This window comes from Calliphora vicina, chromosome 2 (assembly GCF_958450345.1).
Source record: "Calliphora vicina chromosome 2, idCalVici1.1, whole genome shotgun sequence".
Lineage (NCBI taxonomy): Eukaryota > Metazoa > Arthropoda > Insecta > Diptera > Calliphoridae > Calliphora > Calliphora vicina.
Window position 1 is genome coordinate 126,619,477 of NC_088781.1, and position 25,927 is coordinate 126,645,403.

General features: G+C 31.9%; 1 protein-coding gene across 1 annotated transcript in view; it reads left to right on the top strand.

Moving 5' to 3' along the window:
- Positions 1 to 12,904, top strand: part of DIP-epsilon (Dpr-interacting protein epsilon) — a 353,851-nt gene extending 340,947 nt beyond the window's left edge. Inside the window, exons 8-9 of the mRNA XM_065501297.1 lie at positions 12,040 to 12,174; positions 12,427 to 12,904. Of these exons, the coding sequence (XP_065357369.1) occupies positions 12,040 to 12,174; positions 12,427 to 12,653 (362 nt within the window). The 3' untranslated portion in view covers positions 12,654 to 12,904. The remainder of the gene's footprint in view (positions 1 to 12,039; positions 12,175 to 12,426) is intronic.
- The last annotated feature ends 13,023 nt before the right edge of the window (positions 12,905 to 25,927 follow it).

The following is a 25,927-nucleotide window of genomic DNA, read 5'->3' on the forward strand; positions in this document are numbered from 1 at the left end:
GGACATACAGATCAGAAAATGAAATATTACCAGCAATGACTCTCTACACGAAATCCTGCAGGAAGAGTGGTTCAACATACCAACATCGGTGACATCAAAATTGGTAGAAACAATGCCAAGGAGGCTTGAAACTGTTTTAAAACCCAAAAGATGTCAAATAAAATACTAAACACGTTTTTACTTCTAATTTCCCTAAACTGTACACTTTCTTTTGACGCGTTAAAAATGGAGTATTTTTGGTTTTGTTGTTACTGTTTTTGTTGCAGTTGAACTAGTTTAGTTTTTTGTTTATATATTGCAAGAGAACAATTAAATGTGTTGTTAAATATACTACAACTGGAGAAGAAATACTTTTTTAATATGTAAATAAAATGTTTTAAATGTAAAAACAAGTTGTACACTTTCTTTAGACGCTGACTGTATATGCTAGCAATTTTTAATGAAAATAAATCTGAAAATACAAATTAAGAATGTGATAATACAGGCAGACAGGCGGTCTGGAAAAACCGATAAAAGAAAGTGCGAGAGAGGAAATGTTAAAGTAAATGAGAAAATGTGAAATACTTTTTAATAAAGGATACATAGTTCCAAAAAGGGTTGAACTAACAAAACATAATTAAATCAAGTCATACACTAGTCCTAGTTTTAATCATAGTCATAGTCTAGTCATAGTCTAGTCATAGTCTAGTCATAGTCTAGTCATAGTCTAGTCATAGTCTAGTCATAGTCTAGTCATAGTCTAGTCATAGTCTAGTCATAGTCTAGTCATAGTCTAGTCATAGTCTAGTCATAGTCTAGTCATAGTCTAGTCATAGTCTAGTCATAGTCTAGTCATAGTCTAGTCATAGTCTAGTCATAGTCTAGTCATAGTCTAGTCATAGTCTAGTCATAGTCTAGTCATAGTCTAGTCATAGTCTAGTCATAGTCTAGTCATAGTCTAGTCATAGTCTAGTCATAGTCTAGTCATAGTCTAGTCATAGTCTAGTCATAGTCTAGTCATAGTCTAGTCATAGTCTAGTCATAGTCTAGTCATAGTCTAGTCATAGTCTAGTCATAGTCTAGTCATAGTCTAGTCATAGTCTAGTCATAGTCTAGTCATAGTCTAGTCATAGTCTAGTCATAGTCTAGTCATAGTCTAGTCATAGTCTAGTCATAGTCTAGTCATAGTCTAGTCATAGTCTAGTCATAGTCTAGTCATAGTCTAGTCATAGTCTAGTCATAGTCTAGTCATAGTCTAGTCATAGTCTAGTCATAGTCTAGTCATAGTCTAGTCATAGTCTAGTCATAGTCTAGTCATAGTCTAGTCATAGTCTAGTCATAGTCTAGTCATAGTCTAGTCATAGTCTAGTCATAGTCTAGTCATAGTCTAGTCATAGTCTAGTCATAGTCTAGTCATAGTCTAGTCATAGTCTAGTCATAGTCTAGTCATAGTCTAGTCATAGTCTAGTCATAGTCTAGTCATAGTCTAGTCATAGTCTAGTCATAGTCTAGTCATAGTCTAGTCATAGTCTAGTCATAGTCTAGTCATAGTCTAGTCATAGTCTAGTCATAGTCTAGTCATAGTCTAGTCATAGTCTAGTCATAGTCTAGTCATAGTCTAGTCATAGTCTAGTCATAGTCTAGTCATAGTCTAGTCATAGTCTAGTCATAGTCTAGTCATAGTCTAGTCATAGTCTAGTCATAGTCTAGTCATAGTCTAGTCATAGTCTAGTCATAGTCTAGTCATAGTCTAGTCATAGTCTAGTCATAGTCTAGTCATAGTCTAGTCATAGTCTAGTCATAGTCTAGTCATAGTCTAGTCATAGTCTAGTCATAGTCTAGTCATAGTCTAGTCATAGTCTAGTCATAGTCTAGTCATAGTCTAGTCATAGTCTAGTCATAGTCTAGTCATAGTCTAGTCATAGTCTAGTCATAGTCTAGTCATAGTCTAGTCATAGTCTAGTCATAGTCTAGTCATAGTCTAGTCATAGTCTAGTCATAGTCTAGTCATAGTCTAGTCATAGTCTAGTCATAGTCTAGTCATAGTCTAGTCATAGTCTAGTCATAGTCTAGTCATAGTCTAGTCATAGTCTAGTCATAGTCTAGTCATAGTCTAGTCATAGTCTAGTCATAGTCTAGTCATAGTCTAGTCATAGTCTAGTCATAGTCTAGTCATAGTCTAGTCATAGTCTAGTCATAGTCTAGTCATAGTCTAGTCATAGTCTAGTCATAGTCTAGTCATAGTCTAGTCATAGTCTAGTCATAGTCTAGTCATAGTCTAGTCATAGTCTAGTCATAGTCTAGTCATAGTCTAGTCATAGTCTAGTCATAGTCTAGTCATAGTCTAGTCATAGTCTAGTCATAGTCTAGTCATAGTCTAGTCATAGTCTAGTCATAGTCTAGTCATAGTCTAGTCATAGTCTAGTCATAGTCTAGTCATAGTCTAGTCATAGTCTAGTCATAGTCTAGTCATAGTCTAGTCATAGTCTAGTCATAGTCTAGTCATAGTCTAGTCATAGTCTAGTCATAGTCTAGTCATAGTCTAGTCATAGTCTAGTCATAGTCTAGTCATAGTCTAGTCATAGTCTAGTCATAGTCTAGTCATAGTCTAGTCATAGTCTAGTCATAGTCTAGTCATAGTCTAGTCATAGTCTAGTCATAGTCTAGTCATAGTCTAGTCATAGTCTAGTCATAGTCTAGTCATAGTCTAGTCATAGTCTAGTCATAGTCTAGTCATAGTCTAGTCATAGTCTAGTCATAGTCTAGTCATAGTCTAGTCATAGTCTAGTCATAGTCTAGTCATAGTCTAGTCATAGTCTAGTCATAGTCTAGTCATAGTCTAGTCATAGTCTAGTCATAGTCTAGTCATAGTCTAGTCATAGTCTAGTCATAGTCTAGTCATAGTCTAGTCATAGTCTAGTCATAGTCTAGTCATAGTCTAGTCATAGTCTAGTCATAGTCTAGTCATAGTCTAGTCATAGTCTAGTCATAGTCTAGTCATAGTCTAGTCATAGTCTAGTCATAGTCTAGTCATAGTCTAGTCATAGTCTAGTCATAGTCTAGTCATAGTCTAGTCATAGTCTAGTCATAGTCTAGTCATAGTCTAGTCATAGTCTAGTCATAGTCTAGTCATAGTCTAGTCATAGTCTAGTCATAGTCTAGTCATAGTCTAGTCATAGTCTAGTCATAGTCTAGTCATAGTCTAGTCATAGTCTAGTCATAGTCTAGTCATAGTCTAGTCATAGTCTAGTCATAGTCTAGTCATAGTCTAGTCATAGTCTAGTCATAGTCTAGTCATAGTCTAGTCATAGTCTAGTCATAGTCTAGTCATAGTCTAGTCATAGTCTAGTCATAGTCTAGTCATAGTCTAGTCATAGTCTAGTCATAGTCTAGTCATAGTCTAGTCATAGTCTAGTCATAGTCTAGTCATAGTCTAGTCATAGTCTAGTCATAGTCTAGTCATAGTCTAGTCATAGTCTAGTCATAGTCTAGTCATAGTCTAGTCATAGTCTAGTCATAGTCTAGTCATAGTCTAGTCATAGTCTAGTCATAGTCTAGTCATAGTCTAGTCATAGTCTAGTCATAGTCTAGTCATAGTCTAGTCATAGTCTAGTCATAGTCTAGTCATAGTCTAGTCATAGTCTAGTCATAGTCTAGTCATAGTCTAGTCATAGTCTAGTCATAGTCTAGTCATAGTCTAGTCATAGTCTAGTCATAGTCTAGTCATAGTCTAGTCATAGTCTAGTCATAGTCTAGTCATAGTCTAGTCATAGTCTAGTCATAGTCTAGTCATAGTCTAGTCATAGTCTAGTCATAGTCTAGTCATAGTCTAGTCATAGTCTAGTCATAGTCTAGTCATAGTCTAGTCATAGTCTAGTCATAGTCTAGTCATAGTCTAGTCATAGTCTAGTCATAGTCTAGTCATAGTCTAGTCATAGTCTAGTCATAGTCTAGTCATAGTCTAGTCATAGTCTAGTCATAGTCTAGTCATAGTCTAGTCATAGTCTAGTCATAGTCTAGTCATAGTCTAGTCATAGTCTAGTCATAGTCTAGTCATAGTCTAGTCATAGTCTAGTCATAGTCTAGTCATAGTCTAGTCATAGTCTAGTCATAGTCTAGTCATAGTCTAGTCATAGTCTAGTCATAGTCTAGTCATAGTCTAGTCATAGTCTAGTCATAGTCTAGTCATAGTCTAGTCATAGTCTAGTCATAGTCTAGTCATAGTCTAGTCATAGTCTAGTCATAGTCTAGTCATAGTCTAGTCATAGTCTAGTCATAGTCTAGTCATAGTCTAGTCATAGTCTAGTCATAGTCTAGTCATAGTCTAGTCATAGTCTAGTCATAGTCTAGTCATAGTCTAGTCATAGTCTAGTCATAGTCTAGTCATAGTCTAGTCATAGTCTAGTCATAGTCTAGTCATAGTCTAGTCATAGTCTAGTCATAGTCTAGTCATAGTCTAGTCATAGTCTAGTCATAGTCTAGTCATAGTCTAGTCATAGTCTAGTCATAGTCTAGTCATAGTCTAGTCATAGTCTAGTCATAGTCTAGTCATAGTCTAGTCATAGTCTAGTCATAGTCTAGTCATAGTCTAGTCATAGTCTAGTCATAGTCTAGTCATAGTCTAGTCATAGTCTAGTCATAGTCTAGTCATAGTCTAGTCATAGTCTAGTCATAGTCTAGTCATAGTCTAGTCATAGTCTAGTCATAGTCTAGTCATAGTCTAGTCATAGTCTAGTCATAGTCTAGTCATAGTCTAGTCATAGTCTAGTCATAGTCTAGTCATAGTCTAGTCATAGTCTAGTCATAGTCTAGTCATAGTCTAGTCATAGTCTAGTCATAGTCTAGTCATAGTCTAGTCATAGTCTAGTCATAGTCTAGTCATAGTCTAGTCATAGTCTAGTCATAGTCTAGTCATAGTCTAGTCATAGTCTAGTCATAGTCTAGTCATAGTCTAGTCATAGTCTAGTCATAGTCTAGTCATAGTCTAGTCATAGTCTAGTCATAGTCTAGTCATAGTCTAGTCATAGTCTAGTCATAGTCTAGTCATAGTCTAGTCATAGTCTAGTCATAGTCTAGTCATAGTCTAGTCATAGTCTAGTCATAGTCTAGTCATAGTCTAGTCATAGTCTAGTCATAGTCTAGTCATAGTCTAGTCATAGTCTAGTCATAGTCTAGTCATAGTCTAGTCATAGTCTAGTCATAGTCTAGTCATAGTCTAGTCATAGTCTAGTCATAGTCTAGTCATAGTCTAGTCATAGTCTAGTCATAGTCTAGTCATAGTCTAGTCATAGTCTAGTCATAGTCTAGTCATAGTCTAGTCATAGTCTAGTCATAGTCTAGTCATAGTCTAGTCATAGTCTAGTCATAGTCTAGTCATAGTCTAGTCATAGTCTAGTCATAGTCTAGTCATAGTCTAGTCATAGTCTAGTCATAGTCTAGTCATAGTCTAGTCATAGTCTAGTCATAGTCTAGTCATAGTCTAGTCATAGTCTAGTCATAGTCTAGTCATAGTCTAGTCATAGTCTAGTCATAGTCTAGTCATAGTCTAGTCATAGTCTAGTCATAGTCTAGTCATAGTCTAGTCATAGTCTAGTCATAGTCTAGTCATAGTCTAGTCATAGTCTAGTCATAGTCTAGTCATAGTCTAGTCATAGTCTAGTCATAGTCTAGTCATAGTCTAGTCATAGTCTAGTCATAGTCTAGTCATAGTCTAGTCATAGTCTAGTCATAGTCTAGTCATAGTCTAGTCATAGTCTAGTCATTTAACAGGGCTTAAAATGAATATAGCTTTGTTTCCTGGATAGTTAATTTGTGGCAATTTAATTATGCTTCCCGCAATTAGATTAAATTTCTCTTTAATATTTTTTTGTAACATAATTTCACTTAAATGAGTAAAAAAAGTTAACGTAAAACGTTTATTAAATTGTCGCTCCTAGCATTAAACTATTTTACAAGTTTTTTTTGCTTTCGCAACAATGCAAATTTAAACTGTGAACAGTTTAACGTACAGAATCATGCACGTTTTTCTGATGTATTATGAAGGTGGCAAAACCACAAATATGCAATTTTTAACCATATTGATAATGCCCTATTTAAGGTTACCAAACAAAAAATAACGAGGGAAATGAGCGTTCACCTATCAAAAAATAAAAAATAAATATAGATACAATGTATATCATACATATTAAATACTTTGTGGTTAATTTGTGAAAATTTTGAAACAATTTAAAAAGCATACGCGATAAAAACCAGTCAGTGTAGCTGTTGCTGCAGCTGCTGCTGCAGTTGTTGTTCGAACAATGATAGTGTGTTCGCGTTATGCAATTATTATTAAAAATTATGAAAAACTAAATGGAATTTAATTAAAAAAGTTCAAAAGCACAAAGCAGCATTATTGTTTAATAAAGGTTGGCGGTGAAATGCCAGTTGAGGGGAGGACAACTCAGGCAAAAAGTTAATTATTTATTAATATTAAACATATTTGTGTAAAAATGATATTAATAAGATGTATAGTTTTTATACAATAATCAATGCATGAATCTTTATTGGATTTAGAGCCAATTTTTGTGACATATTGTTAATTAGATAAAAGTTAAGGCTTTTTTGTTTAGATATGGTGAAGCTTCAATTACAAAGCCATGGTCACTGTGTGACCACATCTATTGCAGATCCTATTCATTAGAGGCGAATACATATGGTGTTTAATTGGTTGTGTATTTTAACATCTAGGAATTACTACATGTATAGTTTTATGTTTAAATGTCCGACAAACATCAAGAAACCGCTCTCCGTTATAGTTTCTGGTTAGGTTTTGCATCTGTTATGATTTAAGTTAATTAAATTTACATTTCTCTTTAATAAATGATGTTTCTTTATTGAAACTTAAAAATATTTTAAATATAAGCATTAAAAATTAAAATGTCATTGACATGAAGCTAAAAAGCAACATTTTCGAATACGTATCAAATAACCTAATATTTATTTTCTATAAATATACAATATTTATTTATTTTCTATAAATATAAATATACAATTTCAAAACGAAGACTTGCAAGCACAAACTTAAGGACAGACAGTCATGCATTTACGTTACAATAATATAATTTTCACCTATTGCTCACAAAATTATCTCTGTCAGTCCTTCCCGCCTCTTGCTCTCCTTCTAAACACACACCCAGATACATTGGTGCAATAAAAAGCATAAAACATATTTTTTTATTCTCTAGTCTATGAGTGTTGCTGGGCTAAAAGGGGGTGTCATAACGTCACAACACAGGCGACACTTAACTTTTGCACGTAAATATCAGGATTCAAAAACATAAATTCTGTTTTTTTTAGCTTATTGTTAAAATGATTGTTCAATATATGTGAGAAAGTTGTTACTGCATGTGGGAGTGTGTGTTTGAATAAATCGCAAAAAACTGTAGTATACTTTTTGGCATATGAAAAATAAGAGCATGAAAAAGTCATAAAAACTTATATGAATTTCCGTATAAAAATTGACAGTCGTCCTTTGTTTTTGTACGGTGTGTTGTCTGTTTTCGTTTATAGTAAAGTAAAAAATAATTTAAAACGAAAATAAAAATATGTTTTGTTTTTGTTCCACAGAAAATTAATACTTTACGAAAAAACTAAATTATAATTTTTTTCCTGCAGGTTTGTAGCAGTGACTACACGACAATCAACTATATTGATTGGGTTGTTATATAAAGGTTGTTTTTTAGCCAAAAAAACAAAAACATTTTTATTTAGCCTCAATTTGTCTGAAATTGAAGCTTTTCAAACGAAAAACATAAAATAATAATAAAACACAAATGAAATGTTCATTTGTCGTAGCAAATTATTTATGGCATTTTTGTATGCAACTCCTTTTATATATTTATAAATATGGCTAATTTTTTTTACACACATATGCACATATATTAAAGCACTTGTTGTAAACTTTTTCTCCTATAATAATTGTCCGCTGTCATTGTTTTTTTGTGTGTGAGTGTATTTCTGCCAGTAATTTATGGATATTTTTATCGTTTCGCCAAACATTAATAAGGTTTTATTCTCCTGCAGTGTCTGATTATTTAGTGATTCATATGAAAACTATATAGATAAAAAAATGGCAGCTTCAGCTGCTTTTATGTTCAGATAATGAAATGAACTTTTGACATACAAAAAGGTAGAAATAACTTGAATTTTTAACTGTAATTAATAAATGTAGCAATGTTACTTTGCAAATGTTACAAAATCACAAATATTTTCTTCTATCTGCCAAATAATGTTGTCAATTTTTGATATTTGAAAATAAAAAGTTGTAGGTCTGCGAAAATTGTCAACATAAAGTTTCTAATCGGTCAATTGTTTTGCTACATTATTTCTACTATACGTAAAAGTATAAACACAATTTAAATATGACTAGACTATGACTAGACTATGACTAGACTATGACTAGACTATGACTAGACTATGACTAGACTATGACTAGACTATGACTAGACTATGACTAGACTATGACTAGACTATGACTAGACTATGACTAGACTATGACTAGACTATGACTAGACTATGACTAGACTATGACTAGACTATGACTAGACTATGACTAGACTATGACTAGACTATGACTAGACTATGACTAGACTATGACTAGACTATGACTAGACTATGACTAGACTATGACTAGACTATGACTAGACTATGACTAGACTATGACTAGACTATGACTAGACTATGACTAGACTATGACTAGACTATGACTAGACTATGACTAGACTATGACTAGACTATGACTAGACTATGACTAGACTATGACTAGACTATGACTAGACTATGACTAGACTATGACTAGACTATGACTAGACTATGACTAGACTATGACTAGACTATGACTAGACTATGACTAGACTATGACTAGACTATGACTAGACTATGACTAGACTATGACTAGACTATGACTAGACTATGACTAGACTATGACTAGACTATGACTAGACTATGACTAGACTATGACTAGACTATGACTAGACTATGACTAGACTATGACTAGACTATGACTAGACTATGACTAGACTATGACTAGACTATGACTAGACTATGACTAGACTATGACTAGACTATGACTAGACTATGACTAGACTATGACTAGACTATGACTAGACTATGACTAGACTATGACTAGACTATGACTAGACTATGACTAGACTATGACTAGACTATGACTAGACTATGACTAGACTATGACTAGACTATGACTAGACTATGACTAGACTATGACTAGACTATGACTAGACTATGACTAGACTATGACTAGACTATGACTAGACTATGACTAGACTATGACTAGACTATGACTAGACTATGACTAGACTATGACTAGACTATGACTAGACTATGACTAGACTATGACTAGACTATGACTAGACTATGACTAGACTATGACTAGACTATGACTAGACTATGACTAGACTATGACTAGACTATGACTAGACTATGACTAGACTATGACTAGACTATGACTAGACTATGACTAGACTATGACTAGACTATGACTAGACTATGACTAGACTATGACTAGACTATGACTAGACTATGACTAGACTATGACTAGACTATGACTAGACTATGACTAGACTATGACTAGACTATGACTAGACTATGACTAGACTATGACTAGACTATGACTAGACTATGACTAGACTATGACTAGACTATGACTAGACTATGACTAGACTATGACTAGACTATGACTAGACTATGACTAGACTATGACTAGACTATGACTAGACTATGACTAGACTATGACTAGACTATGACTAGACTATGACTAGACTATGACTAGACTATGACTAGACTATGACTAGACTATGACTAGACTATGACTAGACTATGACTAGACTATGACTAGACTATGACTAGACTATGACTAGACTATGACTAGACTATGACTAGACTATGACTAGACTATGACTAGACTATGACTAGACTATGACTAGACTATGACTAGACTATGACTAGACTATGACTAGACTATGACTAGACTATGACTAGACTATGACTAGACTATGACTAGACTATGACTAGACTATGACTAGACTATGACTAGACTATGACTAGACTATGACTAGACTATGACTAGACTATGACTAGACTATGACTAGACTATGACTAGACTATGACTAGACTATGACTAGACTATGACTAGACTATGACTAGACTATGACTAGACTATGACTAGACTATGACTAGACTATGACTAGACTATGACTAGACTATGACTAGACTATGACTAGACTATGACTAGACTATGACTAGACTATGACTAGACTATGACTAGACTATGACTAGACTATGACTAGACTATGACTAGACTATGACTAGACTATGACTAGACTATGACTAGACTATGACTAGACTATGACTAGACTATGACTAGACTATGACTAGACTATGACTAGACTATGACTAGACTATGACTAGACTATGACTAGACTATGACTAGACTATGACTAGACTATGACTAGACTATGACTAGACTATGACTAGACTATGACTAGACTATGACTAGACTATGACTAGACTATGACTAGACTATGACTAGACTATGACTAGACTATGACTAGACTATGACTAGACTATGACTAGACTATGACTAGACTATGACTAGACTATGACTAGACTATGACTAGACTATGACTAGACTATGACTAGACTATGACTAGACTATGACTAGACTATGACTAGACTATGACTAGACTATGACTAGACTATGACTAGACTATGACTAGACTATGACTAGACTATGACTAGACTATGACTAGACTATGACTAGACTATGACTAGACTATGACTAGACTATGACTAGACTATGACTAGACTATGACTAGACTATGACTAGACTATGACTAGACTATGACTAGACTATGACTAGACTATGACTAGACTATGACTAGACTATGACTAGACTATGACTAGACTATGACTAGACTATGACTAGACTATGACTAGACTATGACTAGACTATGACTAGACTATGACTAGACTATGACTAGACTATGACTAGACTATGACTAGACTATGACTAGACTATGACTAGACTATGACTAGACTATGACTAGACTATGACTAGACTATGACTAGACTATGACTAGACTATGACTAGACTATGACTAGACTATGACTAGACTATGACTAGACTATGACTAGACTATGACTAGACTATGACTAGACTATGACTAGACTATGACTAGACTATGACTAGACTATGACTAGACTATGACTAGACTATGACTAGACTATGACTAGACTATGACTAGACTATGACTAGACTATGACTAGACTATGACTAGACTATGACTAGACTATGACTAGACTATGACTAGACTATGACTAGACTATGACTAGACTATGACTATGACTAGACTATGACTAGACTATGACTAGACTATGACTAGACTATGACTAGACTATGACTAGACTATGACTAGACTATGACTAGACTATGACTAGACTATGACTAGACTATGACTAGACTATGACTAGACTATGACTAGACTATGACTAGACTATGACTAGACTATGACTAGACTATGACTAGACTATGACTAGACTATGACTAGACTATGACTAGACTATGACTAGACTATGACTAGACTATGACTAGACTATGACTAGACTATGACTAGACTATGACTAGACTATGACTAGACTATGACTAGACTATGACTAGACTATGACTAGACTATGACTAGACTATGACTAGACTATGACTAGACTATGACTAGACTATGACTAGACTATGACTAGACTATGACTAGACTATGACTAGACTATGACTAGACTATGACTAGACTATGACTAGACTATGACTAGACTATGACTAGACTATGACTAGACTATGACTAGACTATGATTCGTCACTTAATTAACATAAAAAAACATTTAGATTGGTTTTGCTTCGATGTATATATAATTCTCTTAAATATTATTACATTTCCCTTTAGTTTTTATTGGAGCTTAAAAAAAATTATACAAAATTATTAAAGTTTTTAACATCATCTCTTCCATTTGCAGTGTCAAGTCCCCCAACAACAATACCGCCTCCCACAACCACTACATTGGCAACCACAACAACAACATTCTGGAATGAATTGGATATGGATTTCAATGGCATTGAGCCAACAAACTCCATAATTGTTATCGATAAATGTAAGTTCGTTTTTATAAGGCATGTAATTTACAATAAAACGGAAAAAGAAAAAAGAAAAAAAAAACAGCCAAAAATTAATAACAATGAAAAAATGGTTACTTCCTCATTGCTACTACATACTTTGCATATCGAACATAGCAAGCAATCATTCATTCCTTCCATTTCGTTTTTATTCATTTATACAATATTTATTGAAATTTTTATTATTTTCTGTTTTCACTGTTAACAAATTTTTCATTATACATTCACAGTGGGCATTAAATATCAATCAAATTTAAATGAAATTGGCAAATCAGAACAAAAGCTTATGGGTGATACACCAAAGGGTTATGATTGGTCAAAGGATAAACAAGCATCAGCTGCAGCTACATTTAAGCCTCTACTGCTGTGTCATCGTGTCTGGAACTATGAGTGTTTGGCTTTAATTTTAATGCTGAGGTTTGTATGGTTGAAATTTTGGAATTTAAAGGAAACGTAAAAGTTTAAAGAAACAATTTACATAACATAATCGCTTAAGTAAGCTACTTATATTCAAAAATTAAGTTTAAGACTAAATAAAATTATTATACAATAGTTAAAGTATGAAACTTAAATATAAACGAGATATAAAGAGCTTTTGTTTTTATTAAATGTTGTTAAATGTAAGACGGTAAAATTGTATGAAATTTATAATAAATTATACAAAAATAAATAAGAAGAAAATTAAAGAAAAATAAACAAATGAAGAAACTGAAGTTGGTTTAGAAAAAAAGTGCCAAAATTATAATAAATATAAAGTATTAAGATATCAAAAGTAATTTTAAAGGCTTTTTTGGTTTAAAGAAACTTTTCAAACCTCTTTCTTACCTATGAATTTAGGTTTTGAAATTTTATTTTATTTTATTTAGCTTAGGTTCTAGTTCAGGTTCTAGATGAGGTTCAGGTTTTAGATCAGGTTCTAGTTCAGGTTCCAGTTCTGCTTCTTGTTCAGGTTCTAGATCAGGTTCTGGTTCATGTTTTGGATTAGGTTATACATTATTTCCAACTGTATTTCATAAATTTCCAATTGAATTTCATAAATTTCCAATTGAATTGCAGACATTTTCAATTGAATTTCAGAAACTTCTAATTTTACTTCAGAAATTTTCAATTGAATTTCAAAATATTTTAATTATATTTCAGAATTCTCCATTGTATTTCTATTTGTATACTAAAATTTTCCAATTGTATTTCAGAAATTTCTAAATGTATTTCAGAATTTTCTATTATACTTAAAAAGTTTCTAATTGTATTTTAGAAGTTTCCATTGGTATTGCTATTAGAATTAGAAGTTTCTGAAATGTAATTGGAATATTCTGAAATTCAATTAGAAAATTGGAAATGGTGTAGATCAGATTCTAGTTCTGTTCTAGTTCTGTTCTAGTTCTGTTCTAGTTCTGTTCTAGTTCTGTTCTAGTTCTGTTCTAGTTCTGTTCTAGTTCTGTTCTAGTTCTGTTCTAGTTCTGTTCTAGTTCTGTTCTAGTTCTGTTCTAGTTCTGTTCTAGTTCTGTTCTAGTTCTGTTCTAGTTCTGTTCTAGTTCTGTTCTAGTTCTGTTCTAGTTCTGTTCTAGTTCTGTTCTAGTTCTGTTCTAGTTCTGTTCTAGTTCTGTTCTAGTTCTGTTCTAGTTCTGTTCTAGTTCTGTTCTAGTTCTGTTCTAGTTCTGTTCTAGTTCTGTTCTAGTTCTGTTCTAGTTCTGTTCTAGTTCTGTTCTAGTTCTGTTCTAGTTCTGTTCTAGTTCTGTTCTAGTTCTGTTCTAGTTCTGTTCTAGTTCTGTTCTAGTTCTGTTCTAGTTCTGTTCTAGTTCTGTTCTAGTTCTGTTCTAGTTCTGTTCTAGTTCTGTTCTAGTTCTGTTCTAGTTCTGTTCTAGTTCTGTTCTAGTTCTGTTCTAGTTCTGTTCTAGTTCTGTTCTAGTTCTGTTCTAGTTCTGTTCTAGTTCTGTTCTAGTTCTGTTCTAGTTCTGTTCTAGTTCTGTTCTAGTTCTGTTCTAGTTCTGTTCTAGTTCTGTTCTAGTTCTGTTCTAGTTCTGTTCTAGTTCTGTTCTAGTTCTGTTCTAGTTCTGTTCTAGTTCTGTTCTAGTTCTGTTCTAGTTCTGTTCTAGTTCTGTTCTAGTTCTGTTCTAGTTCTGTTCTAGTTCTGTTCTAGTTCTGTTCTAGTTCTGTTCTAGTTCTGTTCTAGTTCTGTTCTAGTTCTGTTCTAGTTCTGTTCTAGTTCTGTTCTAGTTCTGTTCTAGTTCTGTTCTAGTTCTGTTCTAGTTCTGTTCTAGTTCTGTTCTAGTTCTGTTCTAGTTCTGTTCTAGTTCTGTTCTAGTTCTGTTCTAGTTCTGTTCTAGTTCTGTTCTAGTTCTGTTCTAGTTCTGTTCTAGTTCTGTTCTAGTTCTGTTCTAGTTCTGTTCTAGTTCTGTTCTAGTTCTGTTCTAGTTCTGTTCTAGTTCTGTTCTAGTTCTGTTCTAGTTCTGTTCTAGTTCTGTTCTAGTTCTGTTCTAGTTCTGTTCTAGTTCTGTTCTAGTTCTGTTCTAGTTCTGTTCTAGTTCTGTTCTAGTTCTGTTCTAGTTCTGTTCTAGTTCTGTTCTAGTTCTGTTCTAGTTCTGTTCTAGTTCTGTTCTAGTTCTGTTCTAGTTCTGTTCTAGTTCTGTTCTAGTTCTGTTCTAGTTCTGTTCTAGTTCTGTTCTAGTTCTGTTCTAGTTCTGTTCTAGTTCTGTTCTAGTTCTGTTCTAGTTCTGTTCTAGTTCTGTTCTAGTTCTGTTCTAGTTCTGTTCTAGTTCTGTTCTAGTTCTGTTCTAGTTCTGTTCTAGTTCTGTTCTAGTTCTGTTCTAGTTCTGTTCTAGTTCTGTTCTAGTTCTGTTCTAGTTCTGTTCTAGTTCTGTTCTAGTTCTGTTCTAGTTCTGTTCTAGTTCTGTTCTAGTTCTGTTCTAGTTCTGTTCTAGTTCTGTTCTAGTTCTGTTCTGTTCTAGTTCTGTTCTAGTTCTGTTCTAGTTCTGTTCTAGTTCTGTTCTAGTTCTGTTCTAGTTCTGTTCTAGTTCTGTTCTAGTTCTGTTCTAGTTCTGTTCTAGTTCTGTTCTAGTTCTGTTCTAGTTCTGTTCTAGTTCTGTTCTAGTTCTGTTCTAGTTCTGTTCTAGTTCTGTTCTAGTTCTGTTCTAGTTCTGTTCTAGTTCTGTTCTAGTTCTGTTCTAGTTCTGTTCTAGTTCTGTTCTAGTTCTGTTCTAGTTCTGTTCTAGTTCTGTTCTAGTTCTGTTCTAGTTCTGTTCTAGTTCTGTTCTAGTTCTGTTCTAGTTCTGTTCTAGTTCTGTTCTAGTTCTGTTCTAGTTCTGTTCTAGTTCTGTTCTAGTTCTGTTCTAGTTCTGTTCTAGTTCTGTTCTAGTTCTGTTCTAGTTCTGTTCTAGTTCTGTTCTAGTTCTGTTCTAGTTCTGTTCTAGTTCTGTTCTAGTTCTGTTCTAGTTCTGTTCTAGTTCTGTTCTAGTTCTGTTCTAGTTCTGTTCTAGTTCTGTTCTAGTTCTGTTCTAGTTCTGTTCTAGTTCTGTTCTAGTTCTGTTCTAGTTCTGTTCTAGTTCTGTTCTAGTTCTGTTCTAGTTCTGTTCTAGTTCTGTTCTAGTTCTGTTCTAGTTCTGTTCTAGTTCTGTTCTAGTTCTGTTCTAGTTCTGTTCTAGTTCTGTTCTAGTTCTGTTCTAGTTCTGTTCTAGTTCTGTTCTAGTTCTGTTCTAGTTCTGTTCTAGTTCTGTTCTAGTTCTGTTCTAGTTCTGTTCTAGTTCTGTTCTAGTTCTGTTCTAGTTCTGTTCTAGTTCTGTTCTAGTTCTGTTCTAGTTCTGTTCTAGTTCTGTTCTAGTTCTGTTCTAGTTCTGTTCTAGTTCTGTTCTAGTTCTGTTCTAGTTCTGTTCTAGTTCTGTTCTAGTTCTGTTCTAGTTCTGTTCTAGTTCTGTTCTAGTTCTGTTCTAGTTCTGTTCTAGTTCTGTTCTAGTTCTGTTCTAGTTCTGTTCTAGTTCTGTTCTAGTTCTGTTCTAGTTCTGTTCTAGTTCTGTTCTAGTTCTGTTCTAGTTCTGTTCTAGTTCTGTTCTAGTTCTGTTCTAGTTCTGTTCTAGTTCTGTTCTAGTTCTGTTCTAGTTCTGTTCTAGTTCTGTTCTAGTTCTGTTCTAGTTCTGTTCTAGTTCTGTTCTAGTTCTGTTCTAGTTCTGTTCTAGTTCTGTTCTAGTTCTGTTCTAGTTCTGTTCTAGTTCTGTTCTAGTTCTGTTCTAGTTCTGTTCTAGTTCTGTTCTAGTTCTGTTCTAGTTCTGTTCTAGTTCTGTTCTAGTTCTGTTCTAGTTCTGTTCTAGTTCTGTTCTAGTTCTGTTCTAGTTCTGTTCTAGTTCTGTTCTAGTTCTGTTCTAGTTCTGTTCTAGTTCTGTTCTAGTTCTGTTCTAGTTCTGTTCTAGTTCTGTTCTAGTTCTGTTCTAGTTCTGTTCTAGTTCTGTTCTAGTTCTGTTCTAGTTCTGTTCTAGTTCTGTTCTAGTTCTGTTCTAGTTCTGTTCTAGTTCTGTTCTAGTTCTGTTCTAGTTCTGTTCTAGTTCTGTTCTAGTTCTGTTCTAGTTCTGTTCTAGTTCTGTTCTAGTTCTGTTCTAGTTCTGTTCTAGTTCTGTTCTAGTTCTGTTCTAGTTCTGTTCTAGTTCTGTTCTAGTTCTGTTCTAGTTCTGTTCTAGTTCTGTTCTAGTTCTGTTCTAGTTCTGTTCTAGTTCTGTTCTAGTTCTGTTCTAGTTCTGTTCTAGTTCTGTTCTAGTTCTGTTCTAGTTCTGTTCTAGTTCTGTTCTAGTTCTGTTCTAGTTCTGTTCTAGTTCTGTTCTAGTTCTGTTCTAGTTCTGTTCTAGTTCTGTTCTAGTTCTGTTCTAGTTCTGTTCTAGTTCTGTTCTAGTTCTGTTCTAGTTCTGTTCTAGTTCTGTTCTAGTTCTGTTCTAGTTCTGTTCTAGTTCTGTTCTAGTTCTGTTCTAGTTCTGTTCTAGTTCTGTTCTAGTTCTGTTCTAGTTCTGTTCTAGTTCTGTTCTAGTTCTGTTCTAGTTCTGTTCTAGTTCTGTTCTAGTTCTGTTCTAGTTCTGTTCTAGTTCTGTTCTAGTTCTGTTCTAGTTCTGTTCTAGTTCTGTTCTAGTTCTGTTCTAGTTCTGTTCTAGTTCTGTTCTAGTTCTGTTCTAGTTCTGTTCTAGTTCTGTTCTAGTTCTGTTCTAGTTCTGTTCTAGTTCTGTTCTAGTTCTGTTCTAGTTCTGTTCTAGTTCTGTTCTAGTTCTGTTCTAGTTCTGTTCTAGTTCTGTTCTAGTTCTGTTCTAGTTCTGTTCTAGTTCTGTTCTAGTTCTGTTCTAGTTCTGTTCTAGTTCTGTTCTAGTTCTGTTCTAGTTCTGTTCTAGTTCTGTTCTAGTTCTGTTCTAGTTCTGTTCTAGTTCTGTTCTAGTTCTGTTCTAGTTCTGTTCTAGTTCTGTTCTAGTTCTGTTCTAGTTCTGTTCTAGTTCTGTTCTAGTTCTGTTCTAGTTCTAGTTCTAGTTCTGTTCTAGTTCTGTTCTAGTTCTGTTCTAGTTCTGTTCTAGTTCTGTTCTAGTTCTGTTCTAGTTCTGTTCTAGTTCTGTTCTAGTTCTGTTCTAGTTCTGTTCTAGTTCTGTTCTAGTTCTGTTCTAGTTCTGTTCTAGTTCTGTTCTAGTTCTGTTCTAGTTCTGTTCTAGTTCTGTTCTAGTTCTGTTCTAGTTCTGTTCTAGTTCTGTTCTAGTTCTGTTCTAGTTCTGTTCTAGTTCTGTTCTAGTTCTGTTCTAGTTCTGTTCTAGTTCTGTTCTAGTTCTGTTCTAGTTCTGTTCTAGTTCTGTTCTAGTTCTGTTCTAGTTCTGTTCTAGTTCTGTTCTAGTTCTGTTCTAGTTCTGTTCTAGTTCTGTTCTAGTTCTGTTCTAGTTCTGTTCTAGTTCTGTTCTAGTTCTGTTCTAGTTCTGTTCTAGTTCTGTTCTAGTTCTGTTCTAGTTCTGTTCTAGTTCTGTTCTAGTTCTGTTCTAGTTCTGTTCTAGTTCTGTTCTAGTTCTGTTCTAGTTCTGTTCTAGTTCTGTTCTAGTTCTGTTCTAGTTCTGTTCTAGTTCTGTTCTAGTTCTGTTCTAGTTCTGTTCTAGTTCTGTTCTAGTTCTGTTCTAGTTCTGTTCTAGTTCTGTTCTAGTTCTGTTCTAGTTCTGTTCTAGTTCTGTTCTAGTTCTGTTCTAGTTCTGTTCTAGTTCTGTTCTAGTTCTGTTCTAGTTCTGTTCTAGTTCTGTTCTAGTTCTGTTCTAGTTCTGTTCTAGTTCTGTTCTAGTTCTGTTCTAGTTCTGTTCTAGTTCTGTTCTAGTTCTGTTCTAGTTCTGTTCTAGTTCTGTTCTAGTTCTGTTCTAGTTCTGTTCTAGTTCTGTTCTAGTTCTGTTCTAGTTCTGTTCTAGTTCTGTTCTAGTTCTGTTCTAGTTCTGTTCTAGTTCTGTTCTAGTTCTGTTCTAGTTCTGTTCTAGTTCTGTTCTAGTTCTGTTCTAGTTCTGTTCTAGTTCTGTTCTAGTTCTGTTCTAGTTCTGTTCTAGTTCTGTTCTAGTTCTGTTCTAGTTCTGTTCTAGTTCTGTTCTAGTTCTGTTCTAGTTCTGTTCTAGTTCTGTTCTAGTTCTGTTCTAGTTCTGTTCTAGTTCTGTTCTAGTTCTGTTCTAGTTCTGTTCTAGTTCTGTTCTAGTTCTGTTCTAGTTCTGTTCTAGTTCTGTTCTAGTTCTGTTCTAGTTCTGTTCTAGTTCTGTTCTAGTTCTGTTCTAGTTCTGTTCTAGTTCTGTTCTAGTTCTGTTCTAGTTCTGTTCTAGTTCTGTTCTAGTTCTGTTCTAGTTCTAGTTCTAGTTCTGTTCTAGTGCTGTTTAATAATATAAATTCCATCTAACAAATTTGTTGGTTTACAATTTTGTCCCTTATTTTATTTTAAATTTGTATTTAATTATAAAACAGCATTCTTTCGTATTTGTTTAAGGCTTTTCTCTCATATTTAACTGTTTTTCTGTACAAATAAAAACTAAACCTATATCAAAACGCTTCAATGCATATTTGCATTGTTATTATTATAATTTTTTTTTGTAAATAATTTTTGCCATTATTTGAAATTATTTTGTAATAAAAACAAGATATTTAAATAAAAAAATTAATGTAAATATTATCAAAATCTATAAACAAACACACACTTATTCATAAAATATTTACACTAAAAATGGAGACAGAGTATTTGCTGAATTTGTAAAATAAACAAAAAAAGACCAGAGTTTTTGTTTTTAAATGGTTGTTATTTTTAAAATAGCAAATAATAATTATTTTGGACAAAAAACATTATTATAGAGAGGGAGATAGAGCAAATAGAAAAAAGAAACACAAAATTATAATCTAAAATCATAATATTCGCAAGCATTTAATAAAGAGTTTAGAGACTATTTGTTTACAAACGGCAAAAAAAGCGTTAAATAATTTAAATAAATTGTTAAAAATTTTGGCGTGAAAATGAGAAAAACAACAGCAGCAACAACTATATATCGAAATTTATATAATCAAAATATAAACTAAAGCAAAAACTAATTGAAAACCACTAAAAATAATTGTAAAACATAATAATAAATATTTACACATGTAATAAAATGAATTGAACAACAAACACACAGCTTAAATAAACATTTAAGTGAATAAAACTGTGAAATTTTTAATATAGACAACTCTATAAATTTTCTGGTAAAGTAATTTATTTCGAATTAATTTTGAAAAAGTTTCTTTTTTTCTTGTTGTGTTGTTTAATACTGGTAAATTTAAAAAGTAGAGTAATTTTTCTTACAGCTTTTAAGTTGATTAGAAATAGAAGTATAAGGAAGAATATTTTTGCAGGTGCTTAGATAAAGTAAGAAAATAGTGTACTTTTATATGAAGTATGTGTGTAGTTTTATGCAGCTAATATTCCAAGGAAAACATAATCAAAACTAAGAAAAGTATTAGCAGAGAATGGCAAAGATAAAGAAAATTGCTTTCATTCATTCTAAAATGTAAGTAAAGCCGGCTTTTAGCTAAATGTGTGGCAAGTAAGAGAAATACAACGAACAAAACTAGATGCTGTATTAGTACTTAAAAAAAGCAAGAGATTTAAGTTTAGATGAATATGGCCAGTATGCAAGAAATGTAAGAAAGCCTTGTCGTGAAAGCCTCAATCCTAATATTCTTAGATGTTTTTCAAATAAGAATTCATTTGAGTAAAAATAAGTTCAAGTGCATAATAGGGTGACTGTTATTTTGGTACCATTGAAACCGACAGACCTATATTAGATGTGTTGAAAAATGGATGCATTACGATAACCCGAAGCGTTAGAGATCATTCGTGAAGACCGGCTAACCAGCCGAATCGACACCAAAGCCAAATATTCATGGCGCTAAGGTAATGCTCAGAATTTTGTGGGACCAAAAGCGTCTTTTTATCAAAAAATGTTTTGTGTTGATATATTTTTAAAATAATTAGTGTAGAAAAGTTCTAAAATATTGCTTGAATATAAAAAAACTTCTTTATATGATGGTTTTCCAGCCATTTAAAAGCCAAAAATATGATTTTAAAGTCTTAAACTCTGTTTAACCAAGATTAGTTAAACTTGGAAAAAGGAAGTTTAGTGAAACTAAATAACTTTATATGATTTATAATCAAGAGAATATTATTTATCCATTAAATTTTTTTGGTGTTGCCATATTTTTGGCAGAATTTTTGAAATAAAATTTTGTAAATATGGCGCAAATATAAAACTTTTTCTTTTACGAAGTGGTTAACTGCCTAGCGAACAGTAATATAGTGTTAACTTTTTTGCATTTATGATCTGTAGACTCTGGCAAATCATCACGAATTGATTGATGCTTGAAAAAGGCTACCAAATTATCCAAATTTACTTTGAAAATCAGTCATCAATTAGCGCACTGTTTTGTGCTCAAAGACCCGCCAACCAGCCGAATCGACACCAAAGTCAAATATTCATGGCGCTAAGGTAATGCTCAGAATTTGGTGAGACCAAAAGCGTCTTATTTATCAAAAAATGTTTTTTGTTGATATATTTTTAAAGTAATTAGTGTAGAAAATTTTTAAAATATTGCTTGAATATAAAAAAACTTCTTTATATAATGATATTACTACTGTTTAAAAGCCAAAAATATGATTTTAAAGTCTTAAACTCTGTTTAACCAAGATTAGTTAAACTTGGAAAAAGGAAGTTTAGTGAAACTAAATAACTTTATATGATTTATAATCAAGAGAATATTATTTATCCATTAAATTTTTTTGGTGTTGCCATATTTTTGGCAGAATTTTTGAAATAAAATTTTGTAAATATGGCGCAAATATAAAACTTTTTCTTTTACGAAGTGGTTAACTGCCTAGCGAACAGTAATATAGTGTTAACTTTTTTGCATTTATGATCTGTAGACTCTGGCAAATCATCACGAATTGATTGATGCTTGAAAAAGGCTACCAAATTATCCAAATTTACTTTGAAAATCAGTCATCAATTAGCGCACTGTTTTGTGCTCAAAGACCCGCCAACCAGCCGAATCGACACCAAAGCCAAATATTCATGGCGCTAAGGTAATGCTCAGAATTTGGTGAGACCAAAAGCGTCTTTTTTATCAAAAAATGTTTTGTGTTGATATATTTTTAAAATAATTAGTGTAGAAAAATTTTAAAATATTTGCTTAAATATAAAAAACTTCTTTATATGATGGTTTTCCAGCTATTTAAAAGCCAAAAATATGATTTTAAAGTCTTAAACTCTGTTTAACCAAGATTAGTTAAACTTGGAAAAAGGAAGTTTAGTGAAACTTAATAACTTTATATGATTTATAATCAAGAGAATATTATTTATCCATTAAATTTTTTTGGTGTTGCCATATTTTTGGCAGAATTTTTGAAATAAAATTTCGTAAATATGGCGAAAATATAAAAATTTTTCTTTTATGAAGTGGTTAACTGCCTAACGAACTGTAATATAGTGATAAATTTTTTGCATTTATGATCTGTAGACTCCGGAAAATCATCACGAATTGATTGATGCTGGACCAACGCTTCCATGTTGTCCAAATTAACTTTGAAAATCAGTCATTAGCGCACTGTTTTATGCTCAAAATTTCAGCGTTTATAAAACCATCCTAAAAGATATTTTCTTATATGTGCGCCATATTTCAAAAATTCTACCAAAAATATGGCAACACCAAAAAAATTTAATAGAAAAATAATATTCTCTTGATTATAAATCATATAAAGTTATTTAATTACACTAAACTTCCTTTTTCCAAGTTTAACTAATCTTGGTTAAACAGAGTTTAAGACTTTAAAATCTTATTTTTAGCTTTTAAATAGTTTTAAATTAAAATCAAAAATTTGGCAACACCAACAAAATTTAATAGATAAATAATATTCTCTTGATTATAAATCATATAAAGTTATTTAATTACACTAAACTTCCTTTTTCCAAGTTTAACTACTCTTGGTTAAACAGAGTTTAAGACTTAAAAATCTTATTTTAGACCTCTGGACTACTTGATGTGGGGCAACATGAATTTAATGGTTTATGCTGACAAACCAGCAAAAATTGACGCATAGGAGGCCAACAATGTTGGTGTTATTCGGCCAGCAACATTCCAAAAAGTGGCCCAAAATTTGTGGTCCAGAATACGCTTCATCAAGAACAGCCATTAAGGTGGCCATATGCCCGAAATCTTTTTCAAATCTTAATTTTATGTATTGATCTTTCGAATAAAAGTTGTATTGGTCTTATAAAACAGCCTTTATATTGAAATTTTGAATTGAATTTAAGTAATAAAATTCTCAGCATTTGGTTTTTAAATAAATGATAATAATGTTAGACCTTAGGAGCATCGAAGCTCTAAAATGAGCAAAATATTTTATATATTTGACCAGCAATTTTCCAAAACAATGGATTTTTAAAGAATGATTTGATATGTTAAATTTCAATTTCAATGATTGTGAGTTTGAAAGTCTAAAAAAAATTCTAAATTTCGAATTATCTTAATTTTTCTGTTAATTTTAACGTTAAGATCTCTAGCAAAATATACTAAAATGCTGACTATTAAATAAACTTCTTAAAACTAAGCAAAATATCCTGCTAAATCCTTACCATACATTCCTCGTATGCACTCAAACCAAATCAAAACCAAGTACTGCAAAAACACTAACGATTTAATATTAATATTTAATAACTATCGCTATAATTAATATGTAAACCATTAAATCGTTTCATATAAATGCTGGGCAAACATTTTATTATTTATAAGTTTAAATCATATTTAATTTATAAGTACTTTAACAAACAAGTATTTAGTAAAAAAATACAAAAATTTATGAAAACATCCCATATAAATTAATAAACAAATAAATAAGTTTTAAGTTTGTAACATAAATACATAAAAAAAATCAAAAGTATTAATAAACAGAGATTAAAAACTATAATAAAAAATCAAATTAAATTAATAGGAAACAATTAATTTCATATTTAAGTATATTTTTTAAAACAACATAAAGTAAACATTATAGTAATAATGAAAAAAAAAACATTAAGGAAAACTAATTAAAACAAAAAAATATCAATTAAATTTAAATGAAAGTATATTTATGGTTTAACAACAAATGCTATTGTAATTAATAATAAATCATAATAAAATCAAATCAAATAAAATAAAATCGAATTGAACACACACACAAACACAATTAAAATATTTAAACATATAAATTATATTATAAATATAAAAAATATTAATATAATTAAAAATAAAACGTATTAAAAATAAAATTTGTTAAATGATGCCAAAAAATAATAATAATAACAAAAAATCGTATATATAAATATAGTAATAAAATAAAACCAACAAATTATAAAAAAAAACACATAAAAATAAGATGAGGAATTTAAATATTTAGTTTGAAATTTGTTTGTTAAGGTAAAATGTTTAAATGAATTGAAAAGAAATAAAAAGAAAAAAAATAAACGAGATAATTAAACGAAATGCAATTTTCAGCCTTAAGATATGTGATAGATTTTTGCTTTATTATCCAAATCACTTCATCGTTGCAACAACAACAAGAGTCGTTACGAGAGAGTTGCAGCCTTTAGCGAGTTTTAGCTTAATTTTTTGATAATTTTCAGTTTTTTCTGTTATTAATGAATTAATATTATATTTTTGTTTATTTTTTTTATAGGGTTTTTGTTTTTACTGTTTATGTAAATGAAATAAATATATTTTTGTTGATTTTTTTATGCGATTTTGCTTTGGGTTTTTAATTAAAATTTGAATTTATACGGGTTTACAGAATTTTGGAATCAATAATTAGTTTTTATATGAAGTTTTATGCGAATTCAATTTATGCGATTTTTTTGGAACGCATCTATCGTATAAAACGAGACCTGAGTGTATACAAAAAAAAAAGAGGGAAATAAATCTGTAACTTCTAAACTCTTAGTCCAATTTGAACAAAATTTTACATGCTCAAAAGAAGAGTTGTTTTCAAGTTTAAGTTTTGAAGTTTGACCGCATGGGATTACCAGGGCTGCAGCTATTAGTCCCCAAAGTACAACACCTCGGGTATGTAAAATTTTTTAAACTATCCTATTTCTTCGACTGTGTTCCGATTTCAAAAAATTACATACATAGAATCCTCATCGAGCACTACAAAACAATCAATCTTTTGTAACTTAGGAGATATTCGCATTTGAAAATTATATTTTCAACATTTTTACTCACCCTACTCCAGTTTTTTGATAACAGTGGGTCCAAATATTCCCTGACAACTAACAAATGTCGAACTAAAAAATTTCTTAGAATATGTATAAAAAATGTATACTTTTTGAAAAGATAACTTTACATTAAATATTTGGATAGAAAAAAAGTTAAAAAATTTTAGATACCGAGGGGACCAGGTCCATCCAAGTTATATAAAATTCAAATTTATGCCCAAAATTCTCAAATAGCATAATCGATATCAAAATATAGTAATCCAATTTAGATGGCCAACTATTTTCTTAATCATTTTGTGAAGGATTGCGATAACACCGCAAATTCTGTTAATATGTTTATTTTTTTAATTTATTAAACCGGGTCTGTAGCGGATATATTGATGTTATTTGGATGCTACAGAAAATCAATTTGAAAACACAGACCGGCATATGATTCCGCTCTTTATAACGATCTAAAGCCATAACTTTGTGGGGTCTTAAATGAAAAGTTAGTGTAGAAATTGCAAACGGAATGACAAACTTATATATAACCTTTCCACTCATGGTGAAGGGTATAAAAATAACTAAGGGCCATTTTTTGACATCTTATTTAAATATGAATTATTTTTAAGTTCTATTTAAATACGAAAATGAGTTTCTCAGTTCTATTTTAAATGATACTTAAATGGCCAACGTTGGCCATTTAAATTCTATTTAAGTTTCATAAACTACCATAAGTTTTTAACAGCTGACTTTTGTTGTTTGGTTTTTTTTCAGTCTATTGAAGCGCTATATTTTTTTTACAGCGTCTTACAAAAACTACAATTACGATGCGGGGCAATTGGAGCTTCTTTTGCCCATTTTCCTAGCAATAATTTTATTGTTTAATAAACTTTTTTTTCTTATTGAGCAAAATGTATCAATTTTTGTTTTGGTTGAACAGCTTTTTTATACAAAACTATAGATACATTTTTGATATTTAGTAGTGCTACCATACTTTTATCTTATTTAAATAAGAAAA